A 17990-nucleotide genomic window follows, 5' to 3' on the forward strand; every position below is an offset into this window, starting at 1 on the left:
TGAGTACTGGAGAGAGGAAAGCTGAGGAGCCAGGCTAGGACAGGCCTGGATGTAGGGACAGCTGCGGGCAGCAAGGTGTTTGCAGAAGAGGAGGGGCTGGTGCTGAGGTTGAGATGGGAAAGGACTCCAGTGGCTGGAGCCGAAGTGTCTAGTTCTGGAATGGGAAGAATGGAGCCAGGTGGGAGGGAGTGTAGAGGTGGACAGACACCAAGGCCTGAAAATGGGGCAAGGGTGGGGGCCAAGGCAAGGCCTGGGCTGACAGGGAGGTAGGAAGGTTACAAGATCAGGGCAGGGACTCAGGTGTCTCTGAGGCCCTGGAGAGGTTGTTTTGACCTCTGAACCACCTGTCCCTGTCTTACCTGCAGGTGTGTCAATGCTCCTCCCTAGAGAAGGTCTGGCCAGGCCTATTAACAGGAGGGTGGGGGCAAACAGAATGCCTCCTCCTGGGTTCCAGTTGGGACTTGGGCCAGGGTGATAGGCACTCTCTGACCCCCATGGTCCTTCCAGCTTCAGCAGCCAACTTGAAGTTTTCCCAGCGGGTAGCCTGCTTGCCAGGGCCACCTCTAGGCTAGAAAGTAGGTGCCTGTGCCTTTAAATTCTCAGCAGGTTGAAACGGCTGATGACATCACTGGTTCCCGGGAGCGGAGGAGCTGGAGCCAGAGCCCGAGGGAGCCCAGGGCTGCTGGGGGCTGCAGACATGGAGGGCCAGAGCTGCAGTGGTAGCGGGAGACCAGGGACTGGGACCCGATTGGGCCCCTTACCTGGGCCACATCGGGTTTCTCAAACTGGGGGACCCTCCAAGGTAAGACCCCCAAAACCTAGCCCCCCATTCTGATACCTGGTCTCACACCCCCAACACTGCAGTCACCCTGGAACCCCTGATAAGGGGCTGGCACTCTCCTGTGCCCACCAAGCACAAACTGGGCAAAGAGGTCACCCTGGGGGCTGAGGGTCAGTGACAGAATGCCGAGAAAGAGATGGAGTTAGCCATTTCCAGGAGTCCCCCAAAGAGCCTAGACTGGGTGTCAGGAGACCCAGTTGTTCTCTAGCTTTGCTGTGTGACCTTGGGCAAGTTGCTTGTCTTCTCTGAGCTAATGCAAAATGAAGAGGCTTGTCTCTGAAGACTAAAACTGTGACATCTGGGATGTCTAAGTTGTTAGTACTGGAGGCGGTGTGGGGGGATACACAGTGGGACATTTGGAGCCAAGGAGGATGCCCAAAATGCAGCCTCAAAGAGCTTGAGTTTGGGAAGGAAGGTGGAGGCAGAGTTTCAGGTTCTCTGAACTGAGAAGGACATGGGACAGAGACAGAACTGCGTCTCTAGAGGCAGGGATGGGGCCACCCTGGGGCCAGTGTAGACCTTCTTCTGTCCTCCCTGGCAAAGGACGCTTTATCCTGTCTTCTGGAGACAAGGGACATCATAAACAGAGGATGGATGGGAAAGGGAAAGCGGATCCTTGCAGCACCCTACTACTGTCCCCTACCTGCCCGACATAAAGGGGATACCTGGTGATCTGTCCTCACAGGTCAGGGAGAGGGTGAAGAGGGTAGGAGGGTACAACCTGTCCATGTAGAGGTGTGACATCAGGATCAAATTCCTCTGAATGGTACAACCACACTTGGTGAGGGTAGTTTAATTCTACAACACTCAATGGGATTTTAACAAATGTTGGACTCATAAACGTAGGAAATAGGAGACCAAGACTCCTCAGAATCTGGTGCGGTCCAGGACCTTCACCCAGTCCTTTTGCTGGGTGAAGGAAACCGAGCCCTGAGCAAAAGGTACTTGCCTAAATTCACAAAGAGCTGGGCTGGGAATCTACAGGACTAGTCTCTGTCCTCAGTTCTTGCCCCATGTGAGGAGCTTCAGTAATGGATGACATAGGGAGGAATGGGACCAGGGAGTTTGGGATGTTTTGTTGTGATGGTGAGGGGAGGACCTGAGGGTTTCTTGCCACCAGGGAGAAGAGGAGAAGTATTTAACAGCCTGGATCCAGTGTGGGCAGACCTGGAGTGCAGGTCAAATGCCCTTGGCCAGGAAGTTGCAAGGACTGCAGTGGGAGTTTCCCAGGGAAACTGTTTAGGGTGGGTAGAGTGGGTTCCAGCCAGGAAGAACAGGAGAACCCTCAGATTCAGGCTCATACTCTACTTTATTCAAGTCAGGTCTCAGTTTCTCCATCTGTGAAAGGTGTTTTAGACTTCAAGGAGGAAAAAGAGCTTTATGCTCTATCTCCTCCAAGAGAGATACTGAAACCAGGCATGGTGGTGCACAACTATGATCCCAGCAGTTTGGGAGGCTGAAGCAGGAGGATCCTGAATTCAAAGCCAGCCTCAGCAACTTAGTGAGGCCCTAAGCAACTTAGCAGGACCCTGCCTCAAAATAAAAAATTTAAAAGGGCTGGAAATGTGGTTCAGTGGTTAAGTGACCCTGGGTTCAATCCCTGGTACCCCCACCCCCCCCCAAAAAAAAAAAAAAAAAACAAGAGAAAGAGAGAGTGAGAGAAGCTGGCCTGCATCTAATGGATTAGAGTGAGATAGTTGGAGGAACTTCCTTGGGAAGATGTGCCTTTCTGAGCTAGATGGAGTCTGCTGCAATCTATATGGTAGTTGAGGCTCAATCCCCTATTAGGGTCACTCTGAGTCACTGTCTTGTCCTCTATAAGGTGGACTCAAGTTTTCAGCTCCCAGCAAAGAAGAATACAGCCCCAGTACCCACGGAACCAAGGTTGGCTCTAGCACCTGTAGGGCCACAAGCAGCTATGTCACCTTCCTTAGAGGGGCCAAGGCCGGCTCTGGCATCTCCCCGACCCGTCCTGGCTCCACTGTCTCGTCCTGGAGGACAGAAAAGAGTTCCTTCACATCGCAGCTCTAGCCTGGCTCCAACATCTGTGGGCCAGCTGGTGGTGTCTGCCTCAGCTGGACCAAAGCCTCCCCCAGCAACCTCAGGTTCAGTACTGACTCCAGCATCCCTGGGGCAACTGGTGATGTCTGCCTCAGCTGTGCCAAGGCCTCCCCCATCTACCCTGCCTCCAATTTCCAGAGACCAGAAGCAGCTGTCCCCCACCTCTGTGGGACCCAAGCCAGCACTAGCAGCCTCAGGCTTAAGCCTGGCCCTGGCTTCTCAGGAGCAGTCTCTCCAGCCCCACTCCAGTCCTTCCCCAGTGCCCAGTCCAGTTTTATCACCCTCTCAGGAGCAGACCCTGGCTCCACCAGCCGGGGTCTCAGGCCCAGCTTCTGTGGGATGGACTCCAGTTAGACAGAAGGATGCTCCAGCCCCAAGACCTCTCCCCACTTCTGAAGGGCCTCTCCAGCCTCCAGCTCAGGCATCTGGTCCTACAGGCTCCCCATCCTTGATCCAAACCTCCTCCCAAGATCCCCGGTTTTCCTCCTCCTTCCGAGCCCGGCCTGAGGCCCCCCGCAATAGCCCTGAGGATCCTGTTCTGCCAGGACCACCCCAAACCCTGCCTTTGGATGTGGGCCAGGGCCCTCCAGAGCCTGGCACTCGCTCCCCTGGACTTTTGTCCCCTACCTTCCGGCCAGGAAACGCCTCAGGTCAGACTGTGCCCCCACCTCTCCCCAAGCCACCTCGATCTCCCAGCCGTTCCCCCAGCCGTTCTCCCAACCATTCTTCCGGTGTCACCCCAGCCCCTGAGGTGGCGCTCCCCAGGCCTGGCACCCAGAGTACAGGGCCTGGCACTCCTAGTGCAGGGCTTGGCACCCAGGGTACAGGACCTGGCAGGTGCCCAAGCCCTAATCTTCAGAACAAAGAAGCCCCAACCCCAGTCACCATATCTTCTACATCCACCTCGTCGTCCTCCTCTTGGTCAGCTCAGCCTACCTGCAAGAGCGACCCTGGATTCCGGTGAGGGGGCCCTCTCCCACAAAAGATTACTGGGCCTTGAGCTTGGAGACTAGCCATTCTTCCAGGGTGATGCTTTACTCTGACTCAGTGTGCTTCCCTTAGGATTTGTCCCTGGGAGGGGTGTTGGGCCCACTCTGGGACCCTTAAAAGACAGTATCCTTTCCTAAGTTTATATCACCAGGGAGATTCTGGTAGGAGGGATTCTGGGCCCACTGTGGGTTCTTCTAAGGAATTATACCCACACCTGCCTCCCTGGAGAAAGCCCTGTGGGAGGGCAGGGGGAGATGTGTAAGTGGTGCCCAATAATAACCTCTCCTATGCCCCTATCCCCAGGATCACTGTGGTCACATGGAATGTGGGCACCGCCATGCCCCCAGATGATGTCACATCTCTCCTCCACCTGGGCGGTGGCAATGACAGTGATGGTGCAGACATGATCGCCATAGGGTGAGGGGCAAGGTTCATAGACCCCTTTCTTAACTCCTCAGGCCTCCTAGACCCTCAACCATGACAGGGGTTTCCAAACTGACGGTTGCCCCACCCCTATCTCCCCAGATTGCAGGAAGTGAACTCCATGATCAACAAACGGCTCAAAGACGCTCTCTTCACTGACCAGTGGAGTGAGCTCTTCATGGACGCCCTGGGCCCCTTCAACTTCGTGCTGGTAATGCCTCCCTCACCCTTTGGAAAAGCTTCTGGATTCCTGGCCCATCAGGATAGATCCTGACTCATGTGGGGACTGCTGGGCCTCTGTTGTCCGTCAGCAAGATAGGGACAAGGCACTGTGTCTTAATCCTCAAACGCAGTGCCTCCAACTTCTCCCTGCAGGTGAGTACAGTGAGGATGCAAGGCGTTATCCTTCTGCTGTTCGCCAAGTACTACCACCTGCCCTTTCTGCGGGATGTGCAGACTGATTGCACTCGCACTGGCCTGGGTGGCTACTGGGTGAGCATGGGAGAGGGCCGGAAGGGAATGGCACCAAAGGCAGCCCTAGATTAGTCCTCTGGTCATCATGCATCTGCAAGGTCCCCACGCTGCACCCCCTTACCCAGAGGCCTGCCCCTCGCGGAGCACTGCCAATACCATCCCACTTCCTCTAGACCCCGCCCCTATTCTTCACCCACCCTGTCCCAAAGTTTTGCGTCTTTCCCTACGACTCATCCTTGTTCAATCCTCATCCACACTCATCCTCTCCCATGCCGCCCTCCCAGTGTCTCACTTCCTTGCCTAGGCTCCGCCCATGACCGCCCAACCCGGCCTCCCTAGGGTAACAAGGGTGGCGTAAGCGTGCGACTGGCGGCCTTCGGGCACATGCTCTGCTTCCTGAATTGCCACTTGCCCGCACACATGGACAAGGCGGAGCAGCGGAAGGACAACTTTCAAACTATCCTTAGCCTCCAGCAATTCCAGGGACCTGGTGCCCACGGCATACTGGATCACGAGTATGGGCCAAGGCGTGGCCAAATGGAGCTTGGAGGCAGCTAGGGTGGGGGTGGGAATCTGGAGGCTAGTGACAGTGTGTGGAGTACCCGCTGGGTGGGGCTTGTAGAGAGAGGCCTATTGGGGTGAGTGACTTGTGGGAACTTGAAGGTAGATAGCAGTTTGATGGAGAGGGGTGGAGCTTTGCTGAGGGGCGTTTCGGGACTGAGGGTTGGAACCTAATTTCCTCTAGACCCACCTCCATACTTCCTTTTGCTCCTTGATGAGCTGAAGGCTCTGCCAATTCACCCACTGGCATCTCTAGAGGCTTCAGTGCTGTTGGGTTAGATGGGGGCCCAGAAGGATCTGGGTTGAACCCTTCCACCCCACTGATCCACTGACACCCCCCTCCACCCACGAACAGCCTCGTGTTCTGGTTTGGGGACCTGAATTTCCGCATTGAGAGCTACGACCTGCACTTTGTCAAGTTTGCCATCGACAGTGACCAACTTCATCAGCTGTGGGAGAAGGATCAGGTGAGGAATCCTAGCCCCACCCCAAATCCCCAAGTACACAGAGCATATTCCTGGGACACACCTGTACCTTAGGTTACGGTCCTTGCCCTCATCCCCACTCCTGGGTGCTGGAAGGTTCCAAGCTGTTGTCCAGTTCTGCCCTTCTGGACCTCCACAGCTCAACATGGCCAAGAACACCTGGCCCATCTTGAAGGGCTTCCAGGAGGGGCCCCTTAACTTCGCTCCCACCTTCAAGTTTGATGTGGGTACCAACAAATACGATACCAGGTGAGCACTGAAATGGGATGAAGATGTGGTAGATTGTGGGAAGAGGGGCAGGAGGCAAGGCTGGAGGTTATGGCACAGCTCCCTGAAACTCAGACTACCTCTGCCCACTGCAGTGCTAAGAAGCGGAAACCAGCCTGGACAGATCGTATCCTGTGGAAGGTCAAGGCTCCAGGTGGAGGTCCCAGCCCCTCAGGAAGGGAAAGCCACCGACTCCAGGTGACCCAGCATAGCTACCGCAGCCACATGGAATACACAGTCAGTGACCACAAGCCTGTGGCTGCCCAGTTTGTCCTGCAGGTGAGTCCTGTCCTCATCTTCCCCTCATAACAACCTCTGACCCAGTTCGGCTTCCCGTTGCCCACCAGTAACCCCTTGCATCTTCCTGTAGCAGCATCTATTTATATTCTAACAGAAGGGATTGAATTATAATCTCCACTTTCAGATCAGGAGGCTGAGACTCAGAGATAGTATCACTTCACCAGGGTCACATAGCTAAGTAAGAAGAGTTAGAATTTGAACCTAAATCAGTTGATTGCAGAATGCATGCCTTTTCTACTAAACTTGGACTGACTCTCTTCTTCCAAGAAAGACTTAGGGTAACATGTTAAAATTCACATGTATAATGCGACCAGCAAAATCAAAATGTTTTACTCAAACTCCCATTCATTATTTATTATTTACCATCTTATTATATGCCAGGCATTATGACAGTAAGGTAGTGATGGAGAAGGGGAATAGAAATATAAAAAATAAAGAGCCAAACTCACAAAAGTTACTAGAGTTTAGTACAGTCTTCTGTGTCATGGGTCCACTTCCACAGATTCAACCAACTGCAGATTGAAAATATTCAGAAAAAAAATTGTGTCCTGTCAGCATAGTGGTACATTCCTGTTACCCCATTTACTCAGGGTGCTGAGACAGGGGGATTACAAGTTTGAGGTCAGCCTGGGCAACTTAGTGAGACTTTGTCTCAAAAAGAAAAAAAAAAAAAAAAGGTGGGGGGTAGAGTGGAGTATCTCAGTCGTAAAGTGCTTGCCTAACATCTGTAAGGTTCCAGGTTCAATCCTCAGTCTCTCTCTCCCTCTCTCTCTCTCTCTCACTCACACACACACACACACACACACACACACACACAGATTTTAAAAATTTCGTCTGTACTGAACATGTATAGACTTTTTCTCTTGTTATTTTTCCCTCAATAATATAGTATAACAACTATTTACATAGCATTTGCATTGGTAGGTATTATAAATCAGAGATGATTTTAAATAAACAGGAGGATGTGCAAGGTTATATACACATTACTATACCATTTTATATAAGGGATTTAAACATCCTTGGATATTGGTATCCACCAGGGGTCCTAGAACCAATTTCTTGCAAATATTGAGGGATGATTATATTGTTTTTAGGCATGAAGTTCCTGGTTGCCAAAGTGAAAAGAGAAAATCCAGCAGGGTGTAATGGCATACAACTGACCTATAATCCCAGCTACTTGGGAGACTGAGGCAGATTTGAGGCAAAGCTCAAATTTGAGACCAGGCTCAGCAATTTAGTAGGACCCTGTCTCATAATTTTTTTAAAAAATGAAGTAAAAACTGGAGATGTAGGTCAGTCATAGAAAGCTCCTAGTTTCAGTCTTCAGAACTGCAAAACGACACAACACAAAACAAACAAAAATTGGGAGGGAGGGAAGAATTCTAGAATGTCAGAACCAGATCTGAAAAACCATGTAGTCCAACTCTCTCTTTTTCTGTGGGAGAATCTGAAGTTCCTAACAGACCCCAAGTTACACAAAGAAAGGCTCACTGGCAGAAGTGGAGCAGCCTAGATCCTATCTTCCCAACCCTGAAACCCTACATTGAGTTCTCTCTCTGATCTGATAAAAAGAAACCCTGCAGGTCAGAAAATGTTTTTTCCTGGTAACTTTGCCCTGTAGTCAGTAAGTGGGACACTGGCCAATATCTCCAGCAGGGAGTGGAAATGTGCCCATACCTGGCCTCCCAAGACCTATGGTAAAGGACTTGAACTTGAGGTTTAACCCCCTCAGTCAGGAACCTCATCTTGAGAATCACTTCTTTTGGAGAGCTAGAGGATAAAGCTCATGGTAGAAAGCTTGCTTTGCATGTGCAAGACCCTGGGTTTTATTCCTAGCACCACACACACACACAATTGCTCCTTTTGGCACCCTACTCTGTCCTTCCTGCCTTTTCCAAGATTATCTTCCTCAAAAAATATTACCTGATGAATACCCACTACCTTTTAGGCCCGGAGTAAGGTACTTTACATGTGTCATCCTTTTAAATGCCTTGTTAGACCCTGAAATGTCCAAATTCTCCTCCCTGTATTACCCAAGGCAATTCCATCAGAATAGGGCTTAGCTGGAGTTTTGACCTTGCAAGGATATGGAGGCCATTTCCACCAGACCTTTTGTTAGAAACTCAGGAACAGGGAGGGAATGTGCCAGTTTCTTCTGGAACAGCTTGACTCAGAAGCTGAGGGAAGGAAACCTGAAACCACATCAACAGGGGAGCAGACAAAGGCCTGAAGCTGGCACCACCTGAGCACTTCCCCTAGGGACACTGGTAGAGCCAAGCTGGCACCACCTGAGCACTTCCCCTAGGGACACTGGTAGAGCCAATACCCTGGCTGTCTGCCACTCCAGCTATCCCACCTATTTGGGTGACCCCCACTAACTTCCGTCAGCCAGGTAGATCCTGGGAGAAGGATACTCATGATCATAATTTGTCTTTGTGGACTGACAACAAGGCAATTGTTTTAGTGTCTGTTCTTGCCTGCTCAGGAGTATTCAGCTTATCCCAGAATACCCAGTGCAGCAGAGAACTTGTCTCCCTTGATAGCATGTAGGCAAATCACTTATCGAACACTTACTGTTATACTGGAAAGTTTATAGGATGTTTTACAAATGGTATTTCAATGAATCTGTAGAACCAACCCCCAAGTGTTAAATAAGAGCCTCTAGTTTATAGACAAGGGTCCTGGCATTCAGAGAGGCTGAAGAACCTGTTCATTGCATAAAGTGCCAATTGCAGAACCAGGATCAAACCTCAAGTCTGCTAGCCTCAAAGCTATGTTCCACTCACTCTCTGAGGCAGCAATGGGTAGAAGGAATCCTGGGCTAGGAGGAAGAAAAAGCTTGATGTTTATCCTAGACCTGTTCCACTTCAGTTCCCAGTCTATGAAATGGCCTCATATGCCTTTGTCTCTGCTGATTTGTGCTGACTCCTGAGCGTATGGAATGCTAGAGGGCTTCCCTTGATGTTGCTCCCTATCCCTGCCTTGCCTGGGCAGTTTGCCTTCAGGGATGACATACCACTGGTGCGTCTGGAGGTAGCAGATGAGTGGGTGCGGCCTGAGCAAGCTGTAGTAAAGTATCGCATGGAAACAGTGTTCGCCCGCAGCTCCTGGGACTGGATAGGCTTGTACCGGGTAAGTAGGGCAAGGGTGGTTGGTGTATTAGGGGAGGAAGGGCCCTGGTGGAACAACTGAGGGTCCCTGATATGTCCAGAGTTTGGTGCTATTCCCAGAGTCTGCTGGGATTGGGTATTAGAGGTCACAGTCTTGATTCTTCTTGTCCCAGGTGGGGTTCCGCCACTGCAAGGACTATGTGGCTTATGTCTGGGCCAAACATGAAGACGTGGATGGGAGTATCTACCAGGTACTTAAAAGGAGAGGGAGAGTAGGGAGAAGTCCCCATTGCTCTGGAGACCTCAAGACTCAACTTGAGGCAGCCCCCTTGATCCCAACTTGGGCTTATACCCCTGGGCCCACCAGGTGACATTCAGTGAGGAATCGCTGCCAAAAGGCCATGGAGACTTCATCCTGGGCTATTATAGCCACAACCACAGCATCCTCATTGGCGTCACTGAACCCTTCCAGGTAAGTAAGGCCAGATCGTAGGGTCAAGGGATGCCAAAAGACCCTGTTCAAATGCCACAGCCTCCACATTCTGCTCCATGACCTCAGACCAGTAGCCCAGCTCCCTAGATCTGCCAATGGGAGGATTGGAGTGGTTTCAAGGGGCTGCCGTGGGCAGTTTGGGGAGTCGGGTGCTCCAGTAACCAGCGTTCCCTCCAGATCTCGCTGCCTACCTCGGAGTCAGCCAGCAGCAGCACAGACAGTTCAAGCACCAGCTCAGAGGGTGAGGATGACAGCACTCTGGAGCTGCTTGCACCCAAGTCCCGCAGCCCCAGTCCTGGAAAATCCAAGCGACACCGCAGCCGCAGTCCAGGCCTGGCCCGTTTCCCCGGTCTTGCCCTCCGGCCCTCATCCCGTGAACGCCGTGGTGCCAGCCGTAGCCCATCACCCCAGAGCCGCCGGCTGCCCCTGGTGGCCCCTGATAGGGGCAATAGTAGCAGCAGCTGGGAAAGTAGTGAGGAGGGGCCTTCCAGGCTTCCTGGCCCCTGGGCCTTCCCACCAGCTGTGCCTCAAAGCCTGGGCCTGCTGCCAGCCTTGCGCCTGGAGACTGTAGACCCTGGTGGTGGTGGTGGCTCTTGGGGACCTGATCAGGAGACCTCTGACCCTGACAGCCTATCTCCCAGTCCCCAGGGCCGGCAGGGACTAGAGGAAGGGGGCCTTGGGCCCTGAGGATGTGGTGGGCAGATGGGCCCAGGTGGCCCCACTCTGCTTCAATCTTCCACAAACCTGCCTGCCTCTCTTCTGCTGCTGCTCCAGCTATATCTGTACCTGCCACTCTGTCCTGGCCAGGGGTGGCCAACTAGGGTCCCCCCAAACTCAGTCCTGGCACTTCAACTGTGATAATCAGCAAAGCCCCGCCTGGACCCCCATCTGGGATGGTGGGGGAGCACTGGCAGAAATCCCAATCCTGGAGGTCATCCATTAGGAATTAAATTCTCCAGCTTCACTCCTGGCTGTTTCCGAACTTCTTAGCAGTCTGGGGATGGGGGTAGTTAGTCAGAAGCAGAGAATAAAGAGGTGAGGGAATGACAGAATTGACATTTACCAGGTACCAGCCATATATGGGGATACATGCCATCTCCTTTAATCTGTATCACAACCAAATGGGTTCAGTGCCATTTTTAGACTCATTCACAAATGAGCAAATTGGGTCTCCAAGAGGTTACATCAGTCTCTCAGGATCTTACACCAAAGCAGTTTGGCTGTGTGTTAGAGAGAAAGAATATTTACTAGGTGCTAAGTGCTATATGTATGTATATATTAGTTCACTTGGTCCTCAACAAGACTATGAGGTAGCTCATGTATACAACCCCTTTTTTCAGAGGAGGAAATCAAGGCTCAGAATAAGGGAAGAAGGTCCTTTGTCCAAGGGCATGGAAGAGATTTGAATATAGGTTTAGGGCAGAAAGAAATGGCCCAGGCCTGGGCTAGGAAGGTCATATCAGCTATTAAAAGAAGGGGCCCCCTAGTAGGAGAGGAGTTGGGAAACCCTCTCCAGTGCCCCCACCCTGGTTTCAGATACAGATACTTCTGTGACATTCCTTGTTTCCTACGAGCTGCACCAGGGCTTCATGACCAGGTGCTAGGGCTTTCCTAGACAGGCTTTCCTAGACATGTATTAATTTTGTAATATAAACATGCATGTACCTCCTCCTGGGACCTCTTGGGGCTGCTGTAGTAAGTTACTCTCTCCCTATTTCCATCTGTATGTGAAGTTTCCTGGCAAGACCCAAGCCCAGGGCATCAGAGTGAGCCTCCTGAATACCATATCTGTGGCACAGAAGGGTTGTGTCACCTGCTCAAGGTCACCCAGCACTGCAGGAGACATGGTCCAGTATTTGAGCCTTAAGGTCCCCCACCTCTAGCTTCTTGACTTTCCATAAGAGCCTCTGCCATGCTGCTGTCAAACCCATGGAGAGGAGGCCAAGATTCCTAGCACTTGGCCAAGACAGGGACAAGGTCCAAGCTGGTACCCAAGAGAACTGGAACCGAGGTCACTAGCTCCAGAATTTCTGCTGCCCACTGAGTCTCCAGCCTGCCTGGGTTAGCTGCAGGCACTGGTTGTAGAACGACACAGGAGTCCCTGGGGGCTCCAAAGGCCATGCCTGCCTTTCCTCTGTGCCTTTATCCAGGAGTTGGAATCGTCTCTTCTGAAGTCGCCGCAAGTGTCGCACTGACACCTTGATGGCCCTTGGGTCTCTGGAACAGCTATTGGAAATGAACCAGATGGTTAGGACTAGCAGAATTCCTCCTTACTCTGCAGACAAGTGGGTCAAGGTCCAGAGAAGATCAGGAATGAAGCTAGGGCCACAGCGAGACAGAAAGGGGGCAGGGTTACACCTAGAAGGTAGGCAGAATAAACCTGATCTGGTACCTAGAGGCCTGGGTTCTGTTACTACCTGGCTATGGGACCCTGAGCCAGTCCAGGCCTCAGTTTCCTCTTCATATGTAAAGTGGGAACAATAGGGGCTGGCTTTAAGAATCAGAATCCAAATGAGATTGTGAATTAAGAGTAAGCATTAAGCATTTTACTATGTGCCAGGCAAGTCTTTGTACATTACACAAGCCATTTCCTTGGCTTGTGTAACCATTTTACAGATAAGGAAATGGAGGCTTGGAAAGGTGAATCCACTTGTCAAGGACATGCAAGAATTAAATGATAGAGCCAAGATGCAACCCCCATAGGCCAACTGCAGAACTGGACCTGGGGCAGCAGGAGATAGGGGAAGGATAACCATGGAACTCAGAGGTCAGAGGCCCCCTGACCTTTTCCCCACCTGCTTGGCCCAGACACACAATTGGGGTATAGGTAACTCATCCCTTGGGGGGGCAGGAAACCCATACCTCCTGTCTTTGCCATCACTTACCCTGTGTCCTCAGCACAGTCCAGGGGAGAGACCAGTTTGAAGCAGGTGGTGCCCAGCAACTCCCAAAGTATGTTGGCACCTGCAGGTGGGCTATGGAGCCTCAGGAAGCGTGCCAGACTAAGGGTAAAGTTAGGCTCAGACTGGGTTTTAACCTCACCAGCCAGATGCCCCTTCAAGGCAACCCATCCCCAAGGGTCCCTGCAGGCCTCACCGTCGAGTGCAGTTGCAGTGGAAGAGTGGCCCACGGGCACTGTTTAGCAGCTGGAACTTGGTTTCCTGGGGCCTAATTTGGTTCTCACACTGGTCCAGGCGGCGGAAGCCACGGCAGGCCCGGTGGGCACCTGGGTTGATGTATGGTTGTGAAGGTTGCCGAGTATACCAGCACTCTGGTACTTGCAATCATCCAGGAGAAACACTAGTGCATATGTTCAGTCACACAAACACAGGCTCTGTCTAGTACCCTTCATGCTCTCAGGGTGTTGCCCACATGGGATGTGCCTTTACACACACACACACACACACACACACACACACACACACACAGAGTGTCCCATGGGGAAACCCAGACTGCTGCTGAGGGTGATCCAGAAAGGCTTCCTGGAGGCAGAGACTGCTAAACTGAGGCTGAGAGAGGAAGAGGGAGGAGAGTACTTCAGAAAGAAGGAACAGTATGTGCAAAAACTCAGAGGTGAGAAAGAGAGCAGACTGCATAGTTTCATTGTTCTATTTTTGCAGTGATGGGGATTAAACCCAGGGTCTAGCACATTGTAGGCAAATGCTCTACCACTGAACTATGTCTCTAGTTCTTTAAGACTGCATTTGAGGAAACAGATTAAATTTGTAAAACTGGAATTTTGACTGGGGGATGAAGTTTGTAGGGCCTCAGGAATACTAATCATTGGGACTTTTGACAACTGAGATAAAAAGTAGCCATGACATCAGGGGAGAAGAGCTCAGTAGATATGGAGTGATGAGGTAATATTTGTGGATTATGAAAATTCCTTACTACAGTGTAATTTGAGGGAGAGGTTAGGATACCCTAGGAGCATTTGGAGCAGGAAAAGAAGCAACATATACCTCCCCCATCAACATGCACCCGGAAGATACCCTCTCATATCAGGAACCCCCTGAGGTTAGGTTCTGAGCTTACCCTGAGGTTTTAGGTGCTGGAGAACTGGATTGGGGACCCATGTCTGGGCTGTTGGGGCTACGTCAGTCCTGGAGGAGGTGGCCTGGAAGGCTGTGGTGTTGACTGGACTGGGGTGCCTGGACTTTTTTAGCTGCGGCTGCCTCTTCAGAGGGTGCTGCTTTTGTTGCAGTTTGGTGGAGGCCAGGGGACTGGGAGTCAGGGAGGTGGTGGGAGAGCTCCAGGAGGCATTGTAGTAGGTAGTGGCCTGGAGGTGGGCGAGGAGCACTGAGCCATACATCCTACACCTGGAAGGTGGCAGTTGGTGGCACTTGATGACCAAGACTCCCTGCCTCCAGAAACCCCCAGGATGCTTTCAGAAACCCCTGGGGTTGTTCCCAAGAGACCAAGTCTCTCTGCCAGTCTCCTTCCCCATCTTACTGGCTTGTGGGAGGCACTGAAGAAGGGATTGCATCCTGAACCCTACCCTAAGAAAAGGACAAGCCTGACAAGGCATCATTCCCTGAAGGATAGACAGCCCTCCCTCACCACACTTGAAACCCAGGTTCCCCTGCTGACTGGGAAAGGACTCAAGGGGTGCAGCCACATACCCTCCCCACCAGTACCACGCCACACACGCCTCCTTCTCCTTCAGCACAAAGCAGGGGATCTCCAGCACATTGAAGAAGGCTACACCCACAATGTCCGAGATGGAGTCATGCTGGTTCCTCAGGCATTGCTGGAACCTGCCCCAGAGTCAGCATTCAGGTCCTTGTAGTACAGAGAGTTCCTGGCTCTTCCTGCAACCCACCCTGCCACTATCAACCAAATGTTTGTGGTTCAAAAGTTCCTTCCCTCTCAGGTCTGCTTTTCCATCAGCACTATGGGGTCCACGCTGGCTGATCTTTAGGATTCTCTGGAATCCTAAGAGTAACTCTGCCCTGTCCCTGAGCCTCTGACCCTCTGCCAACCTGGTATCACAGTCACAGTGGGAGATGGTGTGAAATCGGAAGTTTCGGATGCCATAGTTATACTGCAAGGGCGAGATGTTCTGTGGGCATCGGTCATGTTCCCGGCAGCAGAGATCAGGGCCCTGGAAGATCCCTGTACGAAGGGAAGAGAACACCAGCTCAGCAGGGTTCTGGGCACCACCCACCAGCTATGCCCATCTGGTATCAAGAGGACGGAGTCCTGGTTTTCACCCCAGCCCTGACATAAACCCCTGGGGTGGTCTCAGGCAAGTAATTCTCTCTCTGTGAGAGCCTCAGTTTCAAAGCTTAAAGAGAACACCCAGCCTGCAGCCCATTTGGGGCAAATCCCAGTGCCAGGCAATCTACCCATGAGCATATGGAAAGATCTTCCTTGGGGGAATTGGAGTCTGTCCCTAGGGTTCCCAAGCTCATGCTCCAAATAAAACTGAAGTTATGAACATGTGTGTAAAGAAGTGGTATACAGACAGGGTATAGCCTTTTTTACTGGCATAATGAGTTGATGCTGACCTGCCCCACTCAGGTGCCAAGTCATTCCCTAACCCTCCACACAGACAGACAGCAGTCCATCACAGGCCAAGCAATAGTTCCCTTTACTGAGTACTTCCCAAGTGCCCAGTACTTCCCACACCCAAACTCACAGCAGTCCTAAAAAGGCGGCGTCACCTTCATTTTACAGGTGAGGAAAATAGGGTTCAGTAGAAGGAAGTGACTTGCTAAGTGTGAATATGCTGGTTTGGGATTCAAACCTAGACTTTGGGTACTGTTTTTTTAACTCAGCAGACCTTGAATCCTACCCAGTCTGCTCCCTCCCTCAGATGGTGATTAATGAGGACTCCCAGGTTTGAATAAGACCTTCCCCATCTATGATATCATTAAATCATCCCATGATAAGACTCATGATCACCCCTACTTTACAGATAAGGAAATTGAGGCTCAGAATGGTTAAGTCACTTCCCTCAGGACACTTAGCCTGGGAAAGTGAGATCCAGTGCTGAAGCCTGTGCCTCCCCCATCAGATGTCCAGCTCACACCCCTGTGGCTCACCTAACTCCGAGGAATTCCCAGCAGAGTCTCCAACTCCGCACCACAGTGTGCCAGGCATGGTCCAGCCTCTCTTTGTTCGCAGGTGCACTCTGCCAGGTGCTTCACTCCGCCCTGCCGCTCTCTTCTCCCTGGCCCCTGCTGGACCTTCCTCAGGTTCTCGACAGGCCTCCCACTGACTCTGAAGCATGGCCAGTGTTCTCTGCAGCTCAGATCCAGGGGTGTGGATGAAGGAGCCCTGGCTGTTCTCATGAACACAGAGGGCTCGGAAGGCTGCTATGAGCTCCGGCTCATCCTGTCGGCTACATACCTGCAGCCTCCTTTGCCTATCCCAGCGGGCGTGGAACAGTGCCAGTCCCTGAACATCCTTGCCCAGGAAGCTCAGGGACCCAAGAGGGCTGCCAGGGGTGGACCTGGCCAAGTGGCAGGAAGTGCTGCCCCAGTGGAGGGCATGGGAGCCCCCTGGAGTCATCCCCAGAAAGCCAAGCACCCCTAGCAGCACTGCCAGAATCCCCATTCTGCCCTAGCCCAGCCTCATCAGACAAAGCCCCCTGGCAGCCCACGAGGCAGCAGCTAAGCAGTGGGGCCAGAGCGAATGCAATGTCCAGCAGGCCCTGTGTGGCGGGGCCAATGAATGGAGCAGGAGGAGGAGGAGAAAGGAGGCTGGAGTATGGGGTGATCTTGGGCTTGTAACCGAATCCACCGGCTGGGCAGGCTGCTGATTGGCTGAGAAGTGTACTTGTGGGGCCCACGCCTCCACTCACCCTGCCCTTCTCAGCGCCATCCAGTCACCTGCTGCCAGCCCCGCCTGGATGGGGTCTGTGGGAACCAAAGCCCTGGGCCATGAGGGTGGGGGCATTGAGGGAATGTGGTGGGGAAGGGTACAGGGGGAAGGAAGTTCAGGGGCTCGGAGGAGACCTCCAAAACCTATTCCACCCAGTGGTGGCTGCCACACCCACCTCCATTAGATTGGCAGTAAGCCATGGACCTCAGCCAGAGCTGGGTAAAAGAGGTGAGGGCAGGGCTGGGATCTGGGGCTACCACCCTGGGAGTTCCCTAGTCTTCTGGGAAAGGAAGTACCTCCTATCCCCAGGCATAGGCCCTGATGCTCCCCACCTCCCCATCTAATTCTTAGAAAGGTTTTTGACATAACAAGGGGACAGTGCTACAGGAGTCCCCACTTCCTAGGACTCCAAGCACAGACCTGGACCTAGCAGCAATTCTCCTGGTCCGAAGAACGAGAAAGACATAGCTGGAGCACGCCTTGAAAACAGCATGGAGCAGGGCTGACACTCTGGATTTGAAGAAATTATGGTCCCAGAGGAGCAAAGTCACCCGGAGCTAGGTCTGTGGCCACCTCTATCCCTGAGCTATGGCTACCTGAGGGAACCAGCAGGCATCATATGTTGCCACAAGAGACAGGGGTCTCTCCAAGGGAGGGCCTATACCTGGTGCTTGTTCCTGTGTCCCCAAGTTGTCATATCATTAAGCTTCCAACCATTTGGTAAAAATGACTGTTTACACCCATAGTACAGATGGAGAAACCGAGGCTCTGTACAGGTGGGGAAATCTTAGGTAACAATAAGTCCCTAGATGGGGAGAGGTTAGAGGTTAGGAGTACAGCTCTTAGGGAAATTGACTGAGACTCAGAGGTAGCCAGGACAGTGACTTGTCTGTCTGTCCATTTGCCTGTCAGCTTACTACTTCCCCAACATCTGGTCAATCTCCATCTGGGTCTCTCCACATAAACCAGCCCCAATAAGGCAGAGCTAGAGACAGAGCTGGGGAGGAGGAACTCAGTGTTCAGCAGAGGGGGAAAGAAGTTGTAGGTAGATAGGCCCATCTCTGTACTTCAGAACCAACCTGGATCTATGGGCCAAAGGTCATAGCCAGAGAAAATGAAGAGAAGGGGAAATGGATGGGAGGAGCCCAAGAGTCAAG

The 17990-nt window shown here is 52.3% G+C and overlaps 2 protein-coding genes across 6 annotated transcripts; one reads left to right on the forward strand and one right to left on the reverse strand.

Moving 5' to 3' along the window:
* The first annotated feature begins 220 nt into the window (after positions 1 to 220).
* Inpp5j (inositol polyphosphate-5-phosphatase J) lies at positions 221 to 15443 on the forward strand. 2 transcript variants are annotated; one of them, XM_047562906.1, is made up of 13 exons: positions 221 to 802; positions 2664 to 3862; positions 4196 to 4309; positions 4418 to 4526; positions 4691 to 4807; positions 5129 to 5304; positions 5706 to 5817; positions 5975 to 6084; positions 6198 to 6381; positions 9397 to 9534; positions 9686 to 9763; positions 9880 to 9984; positions 10183 to 15440. In XM_047562906.1, the coding sequence occupies exons 1-13, from the start codon at positions 620 to 622 to the stop codon at positions 10690 to 10692; spliced, it is 3135 nt and encodes a 1044-aa protein (XP_047418862.1). In that variant the 5' UTR covers positions 221 to 619; the 3' UTR covers positions 10693 to 15440. The 2 variants fall into 2 exon arrangements, with proteins under 2 accessions (XP_047418862.1, XP_047418863.1); XM_047562907.1 differs by having other exon boundaries at positions 240 to 802; positions 2664 to 2725; positions 10183 to 15443.
* Positions 8845 to 16709, reverse strand: Pla2g3 (phospholipase A2 group III). 4 transcript variants are annotated; one of them, XM_047562916.1, is made up of 7 exons: positions 16053 to 16708; positions 14988 to 15120; positions 14643 to 14762; positions 14041 to 14324; positions 13102 to 13231; positions 12891 to 13007; positions 8849 to 12231 (listed from the first exon to the last, which is right to left on the reverse strand). In XM_047562916.1, the coding sequence occupies exons 1-7, from the start codon at positions 16564 to 16566 to the stop codon at positions 12021 to 12023; spliced, it is 1509 nt and encodes a 502-aa protein (XP_047418872.1). In that variant the 5' UTR covers positions 16567 to 16708; the 3' UTR covers positions 8849 to 12020. The 4 variants fall into 4 exon arrangements, with proteins under 4 accessions (XP_047418873.1, XP_047418872.1, XP_047418871.1 ...); XM_047562915.1 differs by having other exon boundaries at positions 8855 to 12231; positions 14628 to 14762; positions 16053 to 16706; XM_047562918.1 differs by lacking the exon at positions 8849 to 12231 and adding an exon at positions 12661 to 12727 and having other exon boundaries at positions 14628 to 14762; positions 16053 to 16709.
* Positions 16710 to 17990: the final 1281 nt, after the last annotated feature.

This window comes from Sciurus carolinensis, chromosome 8 (assembly GCF_902686445.1).
Source record: "Sciurus carolinensis chromosome 8, mSciCar1.2, whole genome shotgun sequence".
NCBI lineage: Eukaryota > Metazoa > Chordata > Mammalia > Rodentia > Sciuridae > Sciurus > Sciurus carolinensis.

Bases quoted from the DNA above. Each gene is read 5' to 3' on its own strand.
- Inpp5j (XM_047562906.1), top strand. From the start codon at position 620: ATGACATCACTGGTTCCCGGGAGCGGAGGAGCTGGAGCCAGAGCCCGA. The intron at 5,305-5,705 runs GTATGGGCCAAG...ACCCACGAACAG, and splicing joins CACGGCATACTGGATCACGA to CCTCGTGTTCTGGTTTGGGG. The intron at 9,535-9,685 runs GTAAGTAGGGCA...TTCTTGTCCCAG, and splicing joins ACTGGATAGGCTTGTACCGG to GTGGGGTTCCGCCACTGCAA.
- Pla2g3 (XM_047562915.1), bottom strand. From the start codon at position 16,566: ATGGGGATTCTGGCAGTGCTGCTAGGGGTGCTTGGCTTTCTGGGGATG. The intron at 14,763-14,987 runs GTTGGCAGAGGG...ACTCTGGGGCAG, and splicing joins CACTGTGACTGTGATACCAG to GTTCCAGCAATGCCTGAGGA. The intron at 13,008-13,101 runs GTGAGGCCTGCA...CTTTACCCTTAG, and splicing joins CACTGCAACTGCACTCGACG to TCTGGCACGCTTCCTGAGGC.